Genomic DNA, 21,855 nt, shown 5'->3' on the forward strand with positions numbered 1-21,855 from the left:
GATCCCAAGGAAAACTTTTTGGGAAATGATGGCCAAGGTGGGTAGGAAGCAGGGATTTAGACCAGTGGGAAGATGGAGACAAGTCCCAACCCCAAGGGGTCATGAACATGGTTGCTGGAAGCCAGGTCTATACATCAGTTTCAAGAACCCCACCTCAGACCCTGGTTCTCTGTGTCATTGTTTGTTCAGTTAGTCGTCTGTTTGACAAACATTTGTCATTGAGGGAAATTAGAGAAGAATGGCTGCTTGGAGGAAAGTTCATGAGAACTGAGCCTTCAAGGATAGGGATAATTTCAGTGAGGAAAGATGTGGAGCATTCCAGAAACACAGGGGTGGCCAAGTGTGAGGCCTGTTCAGGAAAGGAATACATTAGTATGGCGAAAGCCTCCAGTGAGTGAGGAGGGTGGGGTGAGATGAAGCTGGGATGCAGTGGACGACCTTTGGATCAAGCAGGACTCCTTCCCATGCAAAGGACAGAACATCCGACCCAAGCTGCATCAGCACAGAGGGGCACGCTGGGGCATGTAACAGAGGATTCTGGTGCTAGAGCTGGCTTCAGATGTGTCATAATTCTAGGGCTCAAACGGTGTCCCAAGGACCTGATTTGTTGCCATTTCTCCCCTCTGCCCTTCAGTTGGTTCTGTCTTCAGATAGGCTCTCACTTCCTTTGGAGTTGTAGGATGGCTGCAGCAGGTCTAGCTTTTACATCTTCATTTATGTAAGGCCTGTGTCATCAAGTCCCATTGCTTTTTAAATGGCTCTAGTTGCGTTTCTGGCCCATCCTGGAACTAATTTCTGAGGCGGGGAACATGATGCCCTGATTGCCTTAGACTTGGGGTAGGTGACCATGTCTGGAGTCGGGGGTAGCGTTAGCCCCACCCAAACCACATGAATTAAAAGGTGTGGAGGGGTTGACTCTCCAGGAGGAGATTGGGATATAGCTATCCAAAGAAAGTGAATGGAAGCGAGGGTACAAAAACAACAGATGTCCACTAAAACCTGGAGTGCCAGGCCAAAGGATCTGGATATCGTTTGCACTAAAGAACCAGTAAAGATTTTTGAACAAATAAGTAACATGATCAGAGCTAGGCATTAAGATTATTTCAGCTACAGTTTAACAGCTGCCATGTGCTTGGCACATGGTAGGGGCTCAATAAATATATATTGAATGAGAGAAATAAATGGATGGATTGGGGGCAGGGAGAGAGAGAAATTAAAGGTAAGAAGCATTCTTAGGAGGCCATTGTTTGGGAGGGGAGCTAGCATAGGAAGTAACAAAGACTCATCAAGAAAACCAGCAGGTTCCGTTGTCACGAAACCCACATAAGGAAGAACTATCAAGAGGAGAGTATTGTTCAGCCATGCCAAACAGTCAAAAGATCAAGTCAAGGAGGATAAGGATTGAGAAAATGTCATAAGAGAGTTGAGAGAGAAAGTCCAGTAGTGGGAAGGTCAGAAGCCAACTTCAAGGAGCTTAGAAGTAAGTAGGAGGCCACTATGTAACATCGTCTGTCTTCTCACCCTCCCCTCTTCAAACTCAGCAAAAAAAAAATTGCCCCTTCACCTCCACACATGCTTCACGCAGCACCTTATGCCATCCCCAAGACCTTCACCCAGCCATAATGCCCTTTTCTCCCATACGTCTTTAGGCTCTCCCTCTCCCTCTCCAGGGCTATCTCTCATACAAATATTGACATTACTCCCTTGTCCTAAAACTACATTTCCTAGAGTCTGCCCTGCCTTCAAGCTAATGTTTCAAAAGAATCAGAGAAATTTTGAAGTTGGGGAGGACAGAAGTTTGAGCTTACGTTGAATGTCCTTTGTAGAAGACAAGATTATCTATAAGAATGAGTGGTTAGGGAGTAGGATATAGGGACAGGGAGAAGATTGGAACAGTTTATATTGAGGTTCAGTTAGAAGTCACCAAACAATGAATGAAAGAATTGCCAGGGGGCAGTGAGAGGCCAGCTGAGATTAAATAGCATGAATTTATAGAGAGCCTAATCAGCATACTGCCTCTCTTCAGCTGGAATTGATGGCTCCAAGTGGAACAGTAGATTGGGTTTGGGGAGAGGTGGTTATGGAGCACTGTTGAGCCTGGTACCAGGTCAAGTTGACGAGGGAATTGGGGGCTAGGAAGAGCATCACAGACCCAGGGAGTCCAAGGTATGTAGAGAGAGGCAAGTGATGGCCTGCGAGAAGGGCAGGGTCAAGGATGTGGTCAGGATTAAGGTGAGGGGGTAGTTTCAGTGGAATCAGTGGAAGAAGTAGAAGGTTAAACAGTTGTTTTAAGGATTTAGAGAGGCCATATGGTGTAGGAGCCATAGTGTATAAACTATGTGGTTTAAATCCTATGTCTTAACCTGCGTCTCTGCTGACCTTGTTTATAAAATGGGGCTCATAAAACCTTCAAAAGGTCATTGTCATTAATACATATGTAATTAATATATATGAAGTACTTATAGTGCTTGCACATAATAAGTGCTCAATAAATGTTGGCAAGGATGATGTTCATTTAAAAGTGATGAAAAGCTTAGAATTTGAAATCTTGAGGTTGAAACAATTCTAAGTAATGACAAGTTCTCAGATGCCATTATGGTTATTGGGAGTAGAGTGAAATTGGAGACGGAGAGTATTGGAATTGAGGAGGTTGAAGAATGGTGAAACCAAATACTGGGAGGGACATCTTTATGGATGTTGAAGTCACCAGTGGGGTGGCAATGAATTTGCATCATTGAGACAGGCCAGATCTCTAGCTAAGGTTAACAAGAATGGGGAGGTGGTTAGTATGGATTTCAAAATAAGAGAGATTGTTGAGTGAGAAGGGGAAGAGGGTTGTCTAGAAGTGGCAGGAGTGTGCTGATCTGTCTGAGGCAGAGACTGAGGGAAAGAAGGACCAGCCTCTACTGGAAAGTGAGGAGGGTGGCAGCTTTTGCCAGGAGGAGGAAGAAACAGGGAAAGAATGAAAAATATGGAGAATTTGTTCACCATAGAAGAGATTTTGATTGAGAAGAGCTGTTTTTTCATAATGGCTTTTAAGAAAAATCATTTCCTGAGGCTGGGGGCAAGGCTGAATAAGGCATGAGGGTAGGGGAGGAAGTGGAAAGGAGATTTGAGGAAGCCAGTAGAAGGAGGCTCTGTTCCCTCACCTCGATTGTAAGATGTGCGACATTAAACAAGCTGGCTCAGGACTGTGTGCTGGTGCTGGGCATAGCCCAGCTAGACACCACTGCTCCATGGCCCGCCCGCATCTCCCGCTCTGGAGGGTACACAGGTTTTCATGCATTTCTCAGGTCAGTGCTACTGGGAGCTCTGACAGGTAGAGGGACCAGAAGAGCTGGGATTGGGGGCTTCTGCTTTTAGAGAGCAGAGAGAACTCAAATGGCTTTAAAGGGAAGGAAACGGGACACCAGCAAGCTTCGTGGCTGCTTTCTCTTCCAAGAGCGCTGCTCTGTAATGTAATTGTATTTGGACATTTTTTTTGCATGACGTCAGGGAATAGCCTCCTTTAAAAGCTTTCATGAAAAAGCACAACTATAAAACAGACTCAGGCAATGAAATGGAAACCAGACGAGTGGGTCTGTGTAATTCGGGTAAAGAGATTTCTCCTTGCAGCTTTGAGATCTGATCTCTACTCTCTGCATGAAACTGTTTCACAGGATCCACTTACACACGAGTCTTACCTTGCAGGGACTGTCAGACGTAAAATGTCTTGCTTTATTACCGAACATGATGAGGTGCAGGAAAGCCAGGGTTCCTCAGTGACTGTTCAGACGACCCTCCTGGGCTTGCAACCTTTCTAGTCCTCCAAGTCCTAAACCTCTTGTCCAGTGTGAGCCCAGGCTCAGCAGTGGGGAAGGTGGGCTAGCCCTGTGTCCACCTTTATCTGTCCACTCCTCACACCCCTACTCAGGGTTAGCCTTTTGGAAATGTGTTCTGGGGAGCAATGCTCATTGAAGAGGCCCTTTCTTACTCACCCCCTTTTCCTTAAAGCTGCAGGGGCACAGAATTGAATTCCCATCATCCTCTGTTCTTGGCACAGTCTCTGGCTGCATCCCCAAGGAGGTCCTTTCTTTTTTGTATTTTTATTTTTAATTGAGGTGAAATTCATATAACATAAGATTAACCATTTTAAAGTATACAATTCAGTGGCATTTAGTACATTCATAATATTGTGCAACAATCACCACTATCTAGTTCCAGAACCTTTTCATCACCCTCCCAAAAAACCCACATCCATTAAGCAGTCACTCTCTATCCTCCCCTCGCCTTCCCAGACCCTGGCAACCACCAATCTGCTTTCTGTCTTTATGAATCTTCCTATTCTGGATATTTCATATAAATGGAATCATACAGTATATGGCCTTTTGTGCCTGGCTTTTTTCACTAGATGTGTTTACAAGGTTCATCCATGTTGTAGCATGTATCAGGACTTGATTTCTTTTTATGCCTGAGTAATAGTCTATTGTGTGGATACACACCATATTTCATTTATCCATTCATCCATTGATGGACACTTGGGTTGTTTCCACCTTTTGGCTATTGTGAATAGTGCTGCTATGAATATTCATGTACAAGTTTTTGTTTGAGTACTTGTTTTCAATTCTTCTGGATATGTGCCTAGACGAGGAATTGCTGGATTATATGGTAGTTTTATGTTTAACTTTTTGAGGAACTGGAGGTCCTTTCTTGATGGACATTCTCCTGGGTCTGCTCTGAGAAGGAATAGCAGGCATGTACCACCTCATCCCCACCCTCCAAGACATGTTGACCTTGTTCTGCTAGATCTAGAAAGAAACCGAAGGAATAAGGATGGGGAACCAAGAGTCTCTTTCGAAATGAAGAGGTCACCAAAGAGATGCTTAAAAAGACTAGACTAAGGCAGGGGAAGAACTTAGTGAGAAAGGGACTTAATAGCCCAGAACGAAGGAAGATGTGAACCTAAAACACCATGGCTGGACGGCCAATCCACTAGTGATGGGGGAATAACACAAGAGAGCTATGGACTTACTTATTCCTATAACAGTGGGGACAGGGGAGCCAGGCAGAAAGGGCCTTTCATACTAAGAAGTTAGGACGTTTAGGCTTTGAGGAGCCACTGAAGGCTTTTGAAAGGAGGCATTAGAAAGATCTCCCTGACCACAGGGTAGAAGATGACTTAGAGATAAGGAAGACAAGACTGGAAGCAAGGAAGCTGGTTAGAAGGTTGCCATTGTTCTTAAAGAAGACTGGTGAGGGTGAACCTAGGAGCAGCAGCGGGGATGGAGAGTCAGGGTACAGTTGTCAGGGCAGGTAACTGGATACAGAGGTGAGGGTCCAGGACAAGATGCCACCCAGAAGAAAGGGCAGGAACTAGCAGAGGAGAGAGCTCCATAGCACTGCTCACACTGACAAAGACTGGATTCAGATAAGAGGTGGGAGGCTGTGCGTTTAGGGACGGGAAGGTTGTGGAAGCAGGCCAGGCTATTCCTTCTTAAGTGAGGACGAAATTCAGAGGAAAGCTGCCTCCTTTTTCTCCCTTCAAGTGACAGAAATTTTCACATGAGTTCAGTATGTTTTGACCTCACTATTTTGACCTGGAGGACATTGCGACTCTATGTAAAAACAAATTTTTAATCTGAATCATACCACCATTGATTAATTTTCATCAAGAAATTATTTTCCAGTGTAACTCCATCAAGCCAACTTAATTCCTTGATCAGTTTTTTTATAGAGAGCAGTTAAACCATTTCTAACGTTCTCCCTTATTTTCTTAAGTATCAGCTCTTTTATGGGTAAATTTGACAATGAGGATTTGATTTTTGGTCAAAGACTTTAGTCAAGAATTGTACCATACCTAGTTTTAGATTCTGTCACTTTTTTTTGTGTTTGTTTCCACCAAGTCATATTTTCCCCCTGGTGGTGGTTATTGTTATTATTATTATTTGCATTTTCAGTGTTACAACAACATGACTTCTTCGGTCTGTTAGTGTGAATTTTATCATGTGCTATTTAGCTGTTGTCAGTTTAGTTTTATGTTGATTGTTTTTACCAGTAACATTCAGGGCAAGATCAAAACACCCTCAAGGTCAAAAACAACCTGCTTCTTCCCGGAGTTGCTGTCTCCTCGTCCCTCTCCCCGCCCTCCCTGCCCGAAGACTGATAGTGCAAGGAAAGGAGCTGTGCTGGGCAGTGGGCTCAGGGGTCTCAAAACCCTCAACACCCAGATGCTCTTCCCAGCGGCTAGTTTAAATCCATCCTGTGACAGTTTGATCTTGTCTCTTTTTTGGTTGGCTAAAAACCCAGAGCCTCACTGCCCTCTCTTCTCTGAATCGTCCTCTCTTCCTGGGCTTGTTCTTCGAGAGAGGATTTCTGTGGGCCCCTCCCTCCCCTCCCCTTCCCTCACCCCCCGACTTCTCTAGCCTCAGCCAGCGGGTGGTTTCCAACGCCTTTGGGAGGTGGACAGTAATTCTAGGGAGGCTGCTAGGGAGTGTTAGTCACAAAGGACAGATAGCAAAGGCCTTGGGAAACCTGGGAGTGAACTCAATTTTAAGATATAAAATTCCCCAAAACTTTGAAATCATAGGCCCTTAACATTTTGAACACTGTTTATAAATCTTAAAGTCAGTTTGTGAGTTTAGGAGTCATTTATACTGTGATTTGCTCTTAATATTACCATGGCCTGTTTTTGTTCTGTTTAGAGCTGTAAAAGTCTTCGAGTGAGGAGGAGATACCTATAAGGGAGCTTTCTGGATTCTGGATAAGGCTGGGAGATGGTGGTGGTAAAGCCCTCAGGAGAGAAAAATTATCTTCCTGAATTTTTCTGACTTAAAATTTTTAGTCTTCAGTTACACTTCAGAACCATCTGCATCCGCTACCTTCCATATCCCACCAACGTGTTGGGGGAGCTGGACAGCCCCCTGTCTTGAGCTCTGTGCTGTGTGTCCCATGCCCAGACGGGATGCCTCTTCAAGGGAGCGCCGGCTCCTGACACAGCACCTTGTGCCCATGACAGCTTTGCTGAAATGAACCAGTCATTTGGTTTCTTCCTCTCTCCCACCTCAAGCCATGAAGAAGCTGAAAGGGTTGAGGATAATAGGAGTGGGGGACCAGGGAGGAGTAATGAGGGGTGGCACTGAGGGTCACAGAAGCTTCAGGAAGAACCCCTCAGAAGGAGCTAGTCAGTCTTCACAGCTCAGGCTGAGAAGAAACGCCCGGTAAGAGAAAGAAGTTCTAGTAGTGAAATAAGCTAAAGAAAACTGGAGTGACCTAAAGGAAAGGGAAAGGAGAAATTGCAAGATCCGAGCTGGTCAGTGAGGAGTGTGTCTGCAGAGCCCTTGAACTCTGCTCAGGCAGAGGAAGAGGAGGCTGATGGAAGAAGGGGATCCCAGGCCCTTCCAAGAGGGCTTCCCAGTCTGTAGGCTGCCTCATTGTACCCCACCTCCATCAAAGGCTCTTCTGCCTGCCCTCACTGGCTCATTGGGCAGGGTCAGGGAGATGGGGAGAGGGGGTCGGATTGCCCTTTCCAGGAGGAGTGCGTTGGGGTGAGTGACCATGTAGAAAGGACTAAAGCACAAGGTGCTGAAGAGGTGGAGGTCATTGAACACTTTGGGAGGCTCAGCAAGTGAAATCACTGAGGAGCAGGCAGAGTGCAGGGACGTGCTGGAAAGGGCGGGGGTCATCTAGGGGGAGGGGCTGACTTTGCACCTTGCACAGGAAGGGCCTGACAAGGTTCAGGCCAAAGGAGTCCTTGCTGAATGGTGGAATGCCAAGGGTGGGCCAGTCGCTATTGTACAGAGCATCTGTGGTTTGGACCCAGCTCACTCCTCACCCTGTGCCCCTTCACACATCAGGGCCCAAGGACAGGCCTTCATTATCCTGCTCTGGAACAGCCATGGACGAAGCCCATGTGTACCTTAGTCTTTCCCACTGAGCTTGGGAGGTAGCACAAGAAACAGGACAGTGAGTCGCACACAAAACTGGGTGTAAGTGCAGTACCCTGAAAGGTTGAGAGGCTGGTGGGTGCCACCCTCCTGTCCGCCAAGCTGAAAGCCCCTAGAAAAACCTGGTCCTTTTCACAGGCGTTGTTGCCTGAGGGTGATATTTGTTTGAATCCATTCCTTATTCTTTGGTGTGGTTGCAAGTGAACAAATGCAAGTATTTTTATAAGCTTTGAGCTGAAGGTACTATTAACCAGCTGTAATTTAATTTATCAACCCCTTTTCAGTGAGGTATGGCCCTACTGAATAAGAACTGCACACTTTTAACTCTTATGAAATGCTTATTTGTTTTCATTCCTGTTGGCTGTATCCATTTTTAGGGTTGGATACAGTTAGGGGAAAAATTCATATATATTTACCCAGTGATTTGAAGTGGGCCCACATTTTTTAAATTACAGTTTTTTTAACTTTAAAAATAAAGGTTTTTTAAAAATATCTTTTCTTTAAAATGAAAAGAAAGGATTTGCTGGAGTATTTCTGGTTTCGTGTTAGGTCACCAGGAAAATGTTTACATCAGACAAATGACTGCATCTGTGGGGATCTGTCTTTGGGAACTGGATCTACAGAACTTTTGGGAACCCAAGCCATTTGTTCCATATGAAAATAGCTAGAAAATTAAGAAAAAGCAAATTACTAATATTGGAAAGGTTTTTTTCTCAAGTATTTTTAGAATTTCAAATGATGGTGTTTTTATCCTTTCCCTCAGACCTGGAAAATTTTTCCCCCTCCAGACAAAAAGTGCTCTGTAGCAAGCTGTTCATCTCAAATGGCTGCTTTTCACCTGTTGCCGCCTCTGCCCAGAGAGCTGGTGAGGAGGAGGTGAGCTAGGGATTGCCTTCCAGAAAAAGGAGCTGAGGAGATGAGCTTCTTCTCATCTGCCCAAGGAGAGACCTAGGCTTCTATTTCCTGATGAACACTGGAGAGTTCCATCCATTCACCTACTAGACTGCTTACTTAAAGAGACTTCACTGCAGGGACTATTTGCAGTTGTGTAGGGTTGTGGGTGGGGTTAAGGCAGAGTTTCTCAACCTTCACACTATTGACATTTTGGGGAGGGGGGGGCTGTCATGTACATTGTAGGATGTTTAGCAGCATCCCTGACCTCTACCCAATACATGCCAATAGCACTACCTCCTCCAAATTGTGACAACCAAAAATGTCTGTAGACATTGACAGATGTCCCCTGGGAGGCAGCAGCATCTCTGGTTGAGGTTGAGAACCACTAGGTGAAGGGAGATAGTAAGTGATGTTGAGGCACCTAGAGACTGGCAACGGCAGGAAGCTATTACTGCCCTCCCCACCTACAACTGAGAGCAGAGGGAGTGGGCTTACCAGAACCCAGTGAGAGCTGAACTGGGGGAGTGCAGCCACTGCCAGAACCTTGGCGACCTGCAGGGGAGGGCAGAGGAAAGACATACCCAACTTCTCTCTTCCTACTCTCTAAAATCTTAGCGTTCCCTTCCCATTAGCTGCATCCAGCTCGAGGCCAGGTGGCAAGGAAACCTGGGGAATGTGGTCCACAGAGGTCAGCCTCCTAGGGCCCTGAGTGGGGTGGAGAAGCACAAAGAACTGGTCTGGGGGTTCAGACGGAAAATAATCAGTCTGTTGATCCGTCCATCTGTTCATTCAGCATTTATAGGTCACTCTGCAAAACGGTCAATAATGTAGGCTCTGGAGTCAGACAAGCCTGGGTCTGTATCTGGCCCTACCACTTACAACCCAGGTGATCTTAAATGAGTTACTTCTCAAAACCTCAAAAACCTTGAATGTAAAATGGCAACAATAATTCTATCTACCTATGTGACCTGATTCTTGCAGTCTTAGAGTTTTCCCATTGAGGAAACCTAAGTCTTAAGTAAATTGCTTAGTACAAGACTCTAATCAAGTGCCAAGTGAGTAGTGTCTGCTGTGTACCCAGTGCTATTTACAGATGGTCCTGGGGAAAGCACAGACCTGGGGTTCAGCCACGGAACGCCCTCCCTCACCATCTGTGAACACATTGAGTGCAGATGTGAGCAGAGAAAGGTCACAGTGGGCTGGAGAAATCCAGACCACAGGACCTGAGTTGGGTCCTGAGGGACAAGTAAGCCTGGCTGAGTCAAGATGAGGAAGAAGATCTCTCAGACAGGGGATGGTGAGTAAATCAAAGCCGTGTGAGTTGGAGGGAGAGGGAAGGCCCAGAGAGCAGTGGGGAGACCAGTGAGAGGAGAGCTCTGGTCAAGGGTCCGTGTTCTCGTCTGTAAAGGGGAGGGGCTGGCTGGAGGCCAGCTGCTTTCCTCAGTACCCTAGTGTAGGGGTCACAAATTCACATGTCCACAGGGGCCACACAAATGACACACACCTGTGAAATGGGTGAGGTGGGAGGCAGTAGAGGGGTCCCAGACTGGATGCCCAGATGCCTCCTGTAGGGCGTGGCCACTGCTCTGCTCCAGGCAGCTGTTGTCACATTAAAATGCAGACCTAGGGACATGGGATTCTATTTTCTGAATTTTCTTTTCTTTCTTTCTTTTTTTTTTTTTTTTGTGAGGAAGATCAGCCCTGAGCTAACATCCGTGCTAATCCTCCTCTTTTTGCTCAGGAAGACCGGCTCTGAGCTAACATCTATTGCCAATCCTCCTCCTTTTTTTTTTTCCCCCAAAGCCCCAGTAGATAGTTGTATGTCATAGTTGCACATTCTTCTAGTTGCTGTATGTGGGACGTGGCCTCAGCATGGCCGGAGAAACGGTGCATCAGTGCGCGCCCGGGATCCAAACCCGGGCAGCCAGTAGCGGAGCACGCGCACTTAACCGCTAAGCCACGGGGCCGGTCCTATTTTCTGAATTTTCAGAAGATGCTAGAAATTTGGATTTTTATGAGAAACTTCCTGATTTTTACAAAAATCATGTGAGCTATACCAAACTTGTGTGAAGACCAAACAGTCCATTTGTACCCCTGTCCAGACACTTCTGATGGGTCCCTTGGGACCTTAGAACCCTTGAGCTGTGTATGTTTGGCTGTGTTCTGCCTCCATGTGTACTGTCTTTTAAACAATCGTTTCCAGGGCTTAAAGAAGAAAAAGGAGGAGGAGGTAGAGGAGTCCACCTGGGCCAGGTGAATCATGTCTGAATTCACCTGCAGAGTTAATACCATGGCCAGGTTGGGAGTGGGGGAAGGGCTGGCTGGAGTCCAGGAGCACAGCTTAGAGCAGTGAGGGGGTGGGCAGTAGTCCTAGTGCTGCACACGCCCCTGGCACTCGGCCCAGTGCATGCTGGGGCTGCCCTTGGGAGCACTGACCGGCACATTTGGTTCTTCTTTGATGAAATTTTTTAAATATTCAGATAAAGAACAGAGACTAATACCACAAATACCCCATGTTCCCCCATCCAGACTTCCTGCTGGGTTCTTCAAAGCTGGAAGTGCCACCCCTCCCCATTCCTTAGGACTTTCCTCTGGGCATTTGTTTCAGGTAGGGTTCATCTGGGAACTCTGTTTAGTGGTAAAGGCTGAGATGATGACCTTAGATGGTATAGCCATGAAGTCCTCTCACGGACTGCCATGCCTGGAAATCCCAGCTCTGAGCCCTGGCTCTCATGGCTCTGAAGAGCAGAGAGCCCTGGGCTCTAGGGTGGAGGGTCAGGAGAGGCAGGGGTCAGAGAGGCTTCTGGCAGCCTCAGGAAGACTTGAATGGCAGAGTCAGCAGCTGAAGCAAGCTTCAGTTCCACACTTGTTTCTCGTGACTAATTAAAATACAGGCTCCTGCCCTGCTGAGGGGAAGTGAAGAAGTCTATGGAGAAGACTGGAAATAATGAAGTTGTCTGGAAACAACCTAGTGAAACCTTAAAATATTTTTGCTCAGAGAAAAGAAGGCACCGTAGTACTCAGTCGGACACTGCCTTTGCCTCCTCAGGCCTGCTCCAGCCTGACTGCTCCTCCATCTTCACCTCCAGCTCCCCTCACAAACGCCCCTTCTCAACAGGCAGGTCTAGTCTCCCTCCTCTTCCCTTCAGCCCAGCTGTGCTTGGTCTCGGACCCTATGCCTGCCCAGCTTCCCCTCCATGAAGCTCTCCTTCCTCCCACTCCCCACACTTTTTTTCCTTCTCTGTCCTTTCATTACTGCTAGTAATAGTATAATTAGTCCACATCATACACCATCTTGAACTATTTCCTGTCAGCTTGCCTCTGACTAAACTATCTGCTCTCTGAGAGAAGGGACTAGAATTTTCATGTTCCTCACAGTGCCCACACACACAGCAGGTGACTGATAAAAACTTGTGGGTAGATAAAAGCTTGAATTGATGGGTGAATGAGTGGGTGAGTGGATGGATGGATGGCGGGGTTGAGGGATTTTTCCACAAATGCTTAAAACAGGATTCTCTAGGGGCCGGCCCCGTGGCGTAGCGGTTAAGTGCGCACGCTCTGCTGCTGGCAGCTGGGGTTCGGATCCCAGGCGCGCACCAACACACCTCTTGTCAGGCCATGCTGTGGCGGCGTCCCATATAAAGTGGAGGAAGATAGGCACGGATGTTAGCCCAGGGCTAGTCTTCCTCAGCAAAAAGAGGAGGATTGGCATGGATGTTAGCTCAGGGCTGATCTTCCTCACAAAAAAATACAGGATTCTCTAGAGTTCTAGGGGCAGGGAGCATTCAACCCATTGCCATTTACTCATCATTTACTGTGCTGACTTAACCTCTCTGGGAAAGGACTGGGAAAGAGACTTGACCAATGGCCTTAATCTAGAAGGCATCTCCATGATACCTTAGAATCCGACTGTGGGCTTTTAATCCGTGGTCTGAATTGGTTTTCAAGGTTGGCAACATGGAAAAAATCCACATTGGCATTTTCATTTTAATCAGTACAGTTGAAAATAACCTTAAAGCCTGTCTACCTGCCTAGAAATGATCGCTTCTCTTAGTGAGGGGACACAGGCTGGGACTTGTGGTGGATCACTGTGTGAAGCGTGGGTCTTCAGCTGCCAGCCCCAAGGTGGGCCTCTTTATGGAGGTGGGGAGCAAGTAAGACTTTCTGATAGCCAAGCATCTGCCTGGGCAGGAGAGCCCTGATGTGGCTGGGGCAGTAGCAAGAGGAAGTCTACAATGCAGCGGCCCTGAAGCCTCTTGTTTGCTTCTCCCTCCTTACAATCCAAGTGAGTTATACACTCACAAGGATGGAAGGTGCAGGATTAACCAGTTCTAAATGCTCATTTGTTGGGTTTCCAACTCGCTTCCAAATGACTGAATGTGAATCCCCCTTGTGTAGGCCTACCACAGACATGAGTGTGTACCGGCACACCTCACCCCTTTGAAGCACTCCTGGAGGGGTCTAGGGTATATTTCACTCTGGCCTTAGCTGTGTAGCCGGTGGGAAGCACAGTCTTGGAGATGACCACACTGACCTCTTTTCCCTCCCCTGACTCCTGCAGCCTTATGATCCAGACCCTCCATTGAGCGACTGATGTCCTCACTGTTGCCTGAGTGTTAGTCTTACCTTCTCATCTAGACCACCAGTTCTTGAGGGCAGGACATGTCAGCTACTTACCTTGCTTTCCCAGTCCTTAGCATGGTGCTGGCCACACAGAAGACCGTCAGCACCTAGTACCTGACCATCTGGTGAAGGGCTGGGCAGAGTCCCAGCTCCTCCAGGAAGTCTTCTTGGGCCCTCTCCACCTTCTGACCAACCGTTCACCCCTGCAGAGTCCTCCAGCACCTGAGTCCTAGGCCAATACAAGCAAGCATGAGGGCTCTAAGCGTTTGTCCAGGCTCCCCAAGTAGACTGTGAGCTTTTTCAAGGCAGGCACTGGGGTCAGGCTTCCTCCCAGCAACTGGAACCAACTTGGGCACGTAGTGGATTTTGTTTTTAATATAGCAGACTTACTGAGATATACCATACAAGTCAGCCATTTAAAGGGTACAATTCAATGGTTTTGAGCATATTCACTGAGTTCTGCACCCATCAACACAATCAATTTTAGAACATTCTCATTACTCTAGAAAGAAGTCCCACACCCTTTAGCAATTACCCTTCATTCCTCTGTTGTTAGTTTCCTGTGGCTGCTGTAACAAATTACCACAAGTTTGTGGCTGAAACAACAGCAATTTATTGTTTCACAGTTCTGGAGGCCAAAAGTCCAAAATTAAGGAACCAGCAGGGTCACACTCCCTCTGGAGGCTCTAGGGAAGAATCTAGTCCTTGCCTCTTCGAGCTTCTGGAGGCTGTCAATATTCCTTTGCTTGCATCACTCCACCCTCTGCCCTCGTCTTCACATCACCTTCTCCTCTGTGTGTCTGGTTGGTCAAATCTCCCTCTGCCTCTCTCTTATTAGGACAATTGTGATGGCATTTAGGGTGCACCCAGATCATCCAAGATTTTCTCCTCACCTCAGTATCATCAACTTAATCATATCTACCAAGACCCTTTTTCCAAGTAAGGTAATATTCATAGGTTCCAGGTACTTGACATGGATATCTTGTGGGAGGCCATTTTCAGCCTTCCACATTCCGCATGCCCCCCAGCCCAGATATAATTCACATACCATAAAATACACCAAATTAAAGTGTACATATGTATAAATTTTAGTATATTCATAAGGTTGTGGAACCATCAGCGCTATCTAATTCTAGAACATGTTCATCAACCCTAAAAGAAACACTGTATCTGTCAGCAGTCATTTTCCATTCTCCAACTCCTGGCAACCACTAATCTACTTTTTATCTCTAAGATTTGCCTATTCTGGACATTTCATATAAGTGGAATTATATAATACCTGGTCTTTTGTGTCTGGCTTCTTTCACTTAGCATAATGTTTTCAAGGTTCATCTGTGTTGTAGCATGTATCAGTACTTCATTCCTTTTTATGGCTGAATAATATTCCATTGTATGGATATACTACATTTTATTTGTCCACTCATCAGTTGATGGACATTTTGGTTGTTTCCACTTATTGGCTATTATGTATATGCTGCTATGAACATTCATGTACAAGTTTTTGTGTGGACACATGTTTTTTATTTCTCTTAGGTATATGCCTAAGAGTGGGAGAAACTTCAAGACTGTTTTCCAAAGTGGCTGCACCATTTTACGTTCCTACCAGCAATGTATGAGAGTTCCAATTTCTTCACATCTTCTCCAAAACTTATTATCTGTCTTTTTGATTACAGTTATCCTAGTGGGTGTGAAGTGGTATCTCATTATGGTTTTGATTTGAATTTTTCTGATGGTTTCCTGATCTTTTCATGTGCTTATTGGTTATTTGTATATCTTCTCTGGAGAAATGTCTATTCAGATCCTTTGCACATGTTTTAATTGGGTTATTTGTCTTTTTATTATTGGGTTTTAAGAGCTCTTTATGTATTCTGGATACAAGTCCCTTGTCAGATACAGGATTTGCAAATATTTTCTCCAGTTTTGTGAGTTGTCTTTTCACTTTCTTGATGATGTCCTTTGAAGCACAAAAGCTTTCAATTTTGATGAAGTCTAACTTTTCTTTTGTTGCTTATGCTTTTCTTATCATATTTAACAAACCATTGCCTAATCCAAGGTCACAAAGCTTTACTCCTTTAATTCCTTTTATGAGTTTGATAGTTTTAGCTCTTAAATTTCAGTCTTTGATACATGTTGACTTAATTTTTGTATATGATGTGAGGTAGGGGACCAACTTCATTCTTTTGCATGTGGATATCCAGTTGTCCCAGCTCCATTGGTTGAAAAGACTGTTCTTTTCCCCCAATTAATTGTTTTGGCACCCTTGTCAAAAATGAATTGACTGTGTGTGTGAGGGTTTATTTCTGGACATTCAGTCCTATCTCATTGATCTGTATGTCTCTCCTTTTGCCAGTAACATACTGTCTTGATTCCTGTAGCTTTGTGGTAAGTTTTGAAATCAGGATGTGTGAGTCCTCCAGTTTTGTTGTATTTTTCCAGATTGTTTTGGCTGTTCTGGACACACAACAGATTCTTCAGACACACTTGTTGCTTGGTCACTTACTTTCCTGTTTCCTTGATGGAATGGCGAGCCTATGATGGCCTGGCTGGCTGCATGATTAAGTGAAAAGCTGCTCTCCCTACTCTTCAGCCTCCCCTTCACAAGGCATTTGGCCAGGGGAGATCTGGGCTGATCTGGGCTGTTCTGACTAAGCTGTCTTAGACCAGGGCAAGGTAGTAAAAGAGGGAACTTGGTGGGGTGCATCTGGCCCCTCAAGCAGGAAATCTAAATCCCACAATCCTCCCCCCCCCTCACCCCCCCTCCCAGCTTTCCTTCCCCTTCCCTCCTCATCTGGCAGGGTCAGCGTTTAGGTGGTTATGATTCTATCTAGATCCACTTCCAGCCAACACCCTAGCTCTCCTCTTGTGCCTCTGTCATTCCTGGCACTTTCCTGCCACTTCCTAAACACGATTCATGGCAAGTGGTGCAGGATGAGGGCCCTCTCTCCTGTCAGGTGGGGCAGGTGCGGCAGTCTCGTCTTCCTGGTGGCATCTCTGGTCACCTCCATGTGTTCTTTATGGACTCAACAGGGGTGTTGCCTGAGCTGCAGGCACTGATGTTGCTCGTGGATGAAACTTTTTTCTTCCTTGTGGGACTTTCACTTCTTGCCTTAAGGAGACTGAAAAAAAAGAAGGGTAGGGAAGACAGGGGTGAATCAGAGGGCAGATTTTTCTGAAAGGTTTCAAGATAAACTGAGCTCCTGTTGGTGCCATAATACAAGGACTTACAGTTGTGACCTTTTTTCAAAATATGGCCTCCAGCTGGGAACTTTTTTTAATGAATAAAAGTGATAAAACCAAGTCTGACTTCTTCATCTCCATGGGATGCAGGGAGTGTGTCTGCATTGCCTCCCTGCAGGGTAGGGGCAGCCTGTGCCTCCACTGCCAACCATACGAACTCGGACCTGTCACCCAACCGCTGTGAGCACAGCCTCCTCATTTCTTAAACAGGGATACCTCCCCCATGGTGGTGGGAGCAATAAGGGTTCAATAGAAGGAGAGTGTTCACTCTCACCAACAATAATACTAGTTAACCATTTACGGAATGCTTTCTTGGTGGCGTTCCCCGTGTTAGTGTTCAAACTAAACCACGTGGGGTAAAGGAGAAGATTTCATGATCTCCAGAGCCATAAACTGGAATGTTCTGAGCATCTGCTATGTGTTTAATCCTATGCTGGGCTTCATGTATATTTTCAATTCTTTGAGGTTTGAAAGATGCCAGTTTAATTATACCTCCTCCCCATACAGATTCTAAACCAGTTGAAAACTACACAGAGGAGTCAGGTAGAGATAAAAATAGAGACTGTATTGTAGGTGAAGGCTCGACCAACACATGGCTCAGACATGCCAGAACACACCTTCACACACTCCCTCCTCCCCCTGCTTTTTTCTGTTTCCCAGTTTAAGTCCTGGTTCCAGGCTGCAGAGCCAGCAGCATGGGGAGCAGGGGCACTAAGGGGCAGGTGTCCTGGGGGATTGACTTGGGGCTCTGAGGATGGTAACATTGGTCCTTTGGCTGTTTCCATGAGTCTAGGCTCTGCTCCATGGGCTCTAGGTAGTCCTGGCCCTGCTGGAGGGTCACCAACCCTGCTTATCTGACCATAAAGACCTACATCTCTGGAATGTTGGTGCTGATTCTCCAAATCTGTGCTCTGCATGCACCATGAAACTTGTTGCTGATTCCAGTTTCTTTATAGCCACTTAAAGCCCTGTGACTGTATGCAAGTGGGTTAACCTGTCTGTGCCCTGGATTCCTCATCTGTGAAGAAAGGATGGTAATACCCAGCCCATAGGATGTTGAGGACTGGAGAGAAAGGCACAGAATAGGCCTTCAGTGGGGAGCCATCCCACTAAGCCTGGTTCAACACCCTGGGGAGCTCAGCCTTCCATTCCAGACTCTGAGCCTTCTCCCTGTGTGCTGAGCACGTCTCTTTTGGAGCCAGATGGTCAGGGATAGGTTTGTGGGCTGGAGTTGGAGATAGGGATTTGGGAAAGACGAGGTCTCAACAGAAGTAGTTCATTGAAAGACAAGCATTGGTGCCTGGATGGATCTACAGAGGTTCATTGTCTGTGTGGTGGGATTTAAGTCCCATGTTTCAGATCTCCTGCAGGTTGAGGTGGGAGAGACAAGGTTGTTAGCAGAAGTGTCAACACCCTGAACCTCCCTTCAAACCCATATTTAGGACTGTCTAAGGCAAAATGGTGAAGTAAGCAATGGTTTCCCCAAGGTGCACCCACTTCCTCTTTCTGCACCCCATTCTACTCTTTCAGCATCCTTCCCCAAGCCAACTAGGAAGACGTGTGTCTGAAAAATGAATTCGCTGTAAGACAGAGGGCAGCAAAATATGAGCTAATTCCAGCCCACTGCCTGTTGTTGTACAGCCTGTGAACTATGAATGGTTTTTACATTTTTAGATGGTTGGGAAAATATCAAAAGAATATTTTGTGACATGAGAAAATTAGATGAAATTCAAATTTTATTGGAATGTAAATAAAATTTTATCAGAACACAACCACAACCATTTGTTTATATATGGTCTATAGCTGCTTTCAGCAGAGTTGAGTAGTTGTGACACAGACCTTAAGACCCCCAAAGTCTAAAATATTTACTCTCTGACCCTTAAAGAAAAGGTCTGCTGATGGCCCGCACTAAGATGTTAGAGATTTAATGTGTTATGTGCCTAACGGGAGTTGCTTTCAGAGGAAAAGGCAAACCAGTGGAATTCAGGCATTGTGGCAGGCCTGCGGAGGAGACACTGGGTGGGAAGCTTTTCTGCTTTGCTTCCAGGTACACTAGAGAGGCTAAGGGCAGATAAATGTCTAGTCCTGCAGGTGGGGCTGCTTCTGTCCACAATGGGATAAGGCGCATGGAAATGGTGGGATTCAGGCCCATGACTCATTCTAGTTATATAGAAAGCAAGACTCAGAAGGGATTAATAACCTTTAGTGAGCCCATCCCACCAGCTTCCCTGCCAGGCTGGTGGCATTGATTTTACCTGAGGTCCTTCACGTTCCCAGAGGCCTGCAGAGCCTCCAAGTGGGTTCGCCTTGAGCAGCACATTCATTGCTCACCTCTCTCTTGTTTCCGCAGAATTTGCCTTCTGCCAGGTGGATGCCTCCATCACACTGGACCTGGCCCTGGCCGTGCTATGTGACCTGCTCCAGCAGTGGGACCAGCTGGCCACTGGACTCCCAGTCCTGCTGGGATGGCTGTTGGGAGAGGGTGATGACCTCATGGTCTGTGTGGAGCGTGCACATCAGGTAATCTCGGGGTCTCAGGGCAGGGGAGGTGGGGTGGAGTGTCCTACACCCACTGCATACACCACTTACAGGCTTACTTGGGCTTAACGTGCCTGCTGAAAGTGTGCTGCTGAATGCTCAGACACAGCAATAACCGATTAGGAAAGTCTCCAAATGACTATGGCTGCCTGCAGGGTGCTGCTAGGGGCACGGGGGCAGCTCTCTCTCTGGCTTTTGGGATTCCCATAGTAAGCCTTCAGGTCAGTGTAGGGAGAGGACTTTGAAAGAGGCCCCTTGGAAGTTGAGAGTTTAATTATGCAGAATGCTTATTAGTCAACATTGGGATGGCCAGGGGCCCCCCATGGTTAGGTCTGAAGGTGAAACATTTCCAGAGAATCATGGTCCTTCCAGGGCATTTGTTACTTGAGGAAAACTATTAGCCCCCTCCAGGTGGGGGAGCAGTCAACAGATAGGGAAACTGAGGACCGAGACAAACAGCAAAATCATCTTGAGGACTGAAATTCACATCTACCAGTGTCTGACTCAGCTGGCCTACTTGGCATCACCAGGAGGCCAAGAGTTCAAAAGCAGCCTGTTTATGGGAAATTTGGAGACAAGATAAAGTCTCTGTGATAAAATGACCTTGAAAATCCCCAGTGTTGGGCTGGCCCCGTGGCTTAGCGGTTAAGTGCACGCGCTCCGCTGCTGGCGGCCCGGGTTCGGATCCCGGACGTGCACCGACGCACCGCTTCTCCGGCCATGCTGAGGCCGCGTCCCACATACAGCAACTAGAGGGATGTGCAGCTATGACATACAACTATCTGCTGGGGCTTTGGGGGAAAAAATAAATAAATAAAATCTTTAAAAAAAAAAAAGAAAATCCCCAGTGTTATAGAACTTTGGTTTCATATGCAGAGACTAGTGTCGTGTTTGGTAATTCTTTGTCTTTGTTCTGCTGCTAAGATTTCCCTTCCTCCTTCCTCCCTGATTTCTAGATGTACCTAATTTAGGTCCAGGGCCCACTCCCATGTTGAGGTCCCCTTTTCAGTACCAGGCCCCCAAAATATCTTGGCTTTGAACCACAAACACATCTTTATCAAAGGTCATGTTAAGTCTGGGGAAAACAGTTCCTCTCCTGTGGAGAAGTACAGTGAGTGAAAATAGAAGGTGACCTTCAAGGCTGCAAGTGGTGTGTATACATGGGTGTTGACAGGCAAGAGTGGGCCCTCTCACCCGGGGGGAGGGGACACACCTCTTCTGCATCTGGCAGGACTCTGGTCTGGACTGGGGCTTGTCAACATCCCCTGGAAGGTTGACTTTTGGCTTTTTCATTTGATTCAGGTGGAAGAAGACTACCTGTTTGAAAAAGCAGAAGTCAACTTTTGGGCTGAGACCCTGATCTTCGTGAAATACCTCTACAAGCACCTCTTCCATCTCCTCTCCAAGTCCAGCTGGCGGCCCCTCAGCCCTGAGAGTCGCCGTCATCTTCAAAGGACAGCATCAGAGCAGTGCCACCTCCTTTCTCAGCTCTTCAGAGAGCTGCCACCAACTGCCGAGTTTTTGAGGACAGTGGAATTCACAAGACTACGCATTCAGGAGGAGAGGACTTTGGCTTGCCTGAGGCTGCTGGCCTTTCTGGAAGGAAAGGAAGGGGAAGACACACTAGCGCTCAGTGCTTCGGACTCTCTTGCAGAAGTGAATCAATTAACTCTTCCAAGAAGAGAAACAGCTTATTGAAGAAAGAAGACTTGTGGGGGTGGGGGTGGATTATTCCCCCGCTAACTCTGCAGGAAACGTGTCAAACATCAATTCAAATATTTTTTCCCCTTCAGGCCTCCCCCACTGCTGTGAGTCTAGTCTTCTGTCTCTTCCTGCAGAGGAATTTTTCTTCAGTTCATTCATTCAAGGCAACCTGGTTTATTGCAGCTACTGTAGGAAGTGAGGCCACACGTTGAATATTTACTCTGTTCCCAGGTGCAGGCCACCTGCGTCCCTGAATTAGCCTTTTCTGTCCCCCAGGACCTCTAATGTCCAGCCTTAGCCAGCCTGTATTTTCTGTGAATTGGCTACACAGAATTGGGTTTTAATACATGATTTTCCCCCCCTTTTTTTGGCTGGATGTAGGGGGCACATTAGTTGGCAAACAACCCATTTGGTCAGACTTCCAAATTTTATTCCATTTTACCAAGGCAAAAATATATTCCAAATGTTGGATCCTGGGAAAGTTAGGGATCAACTTCATACAAATAGCTTTGTTTTTACTGTCTGCATGTGAAAGTCCTACAGTGACCTACACATGCTTTCATAATTATTAAAAGAGCCATTGAGAATTCATGCTCCCCAAAAAGAGTTTGTGCTAATGCTAGAAGAGCTGATTTTGCCACCCAGTGAAAGCATAGACTCTTGGGTGCTAGAAGGAACCTGGGGTAAGGAGAGCCAGGATAAATGATTTATTTGATGCCTACACTGTTTAATATCATTTTCTTGGTGGCGGTAACAAGAAGATTCTCATTTAAGATGCCAGAAGACACATTTACGCATTTTACCGATGTAATCTAAAAACAAGGGTTTTCCCCCTTTCTGAGCCTGGCCCAGCCCCTCTTCCTCAGACTCCCAGCAGGTGTCGCTCTTGCATACATTTTACTGCTGGTCCCGTTTTTCACTGGTTTGCCCTTTTTAA

At 46.4% G+C, this 21,855-nt stretch overlaps 1 protein-coding gene across 2 annotated transcripts in view; it reads left to right on the top strand.

The window, feature by feature from the left end:
• THADA (THADA armadillo repeat containing) overlaps positions 1-21,639 on the top strand; it is a 312,115-nt gene extending 290,476 nt beyond the window's left edge. For both annotated transcript variants that reach the window (XM_058551343.1, XM_058551342.1), the window contains 2 exons: positions 19,027-19,196; positions 20,517-21,639. In XM_058551343.1, coding sequence (XP_058407326.1) covers positions 19,027-19,196; positions 20,517-20,912 — 566 coding nt within the window. In that variant the 3' untranslated portion in view covers positions 20,913-21,639. The remainder of the gene's footprint in view (positions 1-19,026; positions 19,197-20,516) is intronic.
• Positions 21,640-21,855: the final 216 nt, after the last annotated feature.

Source organism: Diceros bicornis, chromosome 12 (assembly GCF_020826845.1).
Source record: "Diceros bicornis minor isolate mBicDic1 chromosome 12, mDicBic1.mat.cur, whole genome shotgun sequence".
NCBI classification, from domain to species: domain Eukaryota; kingdom Metazoa; phylum Chordata; class Mammalia; order Perissodactyla; family Rhinocerotidae; genus Diceros; species Diceros bicornis.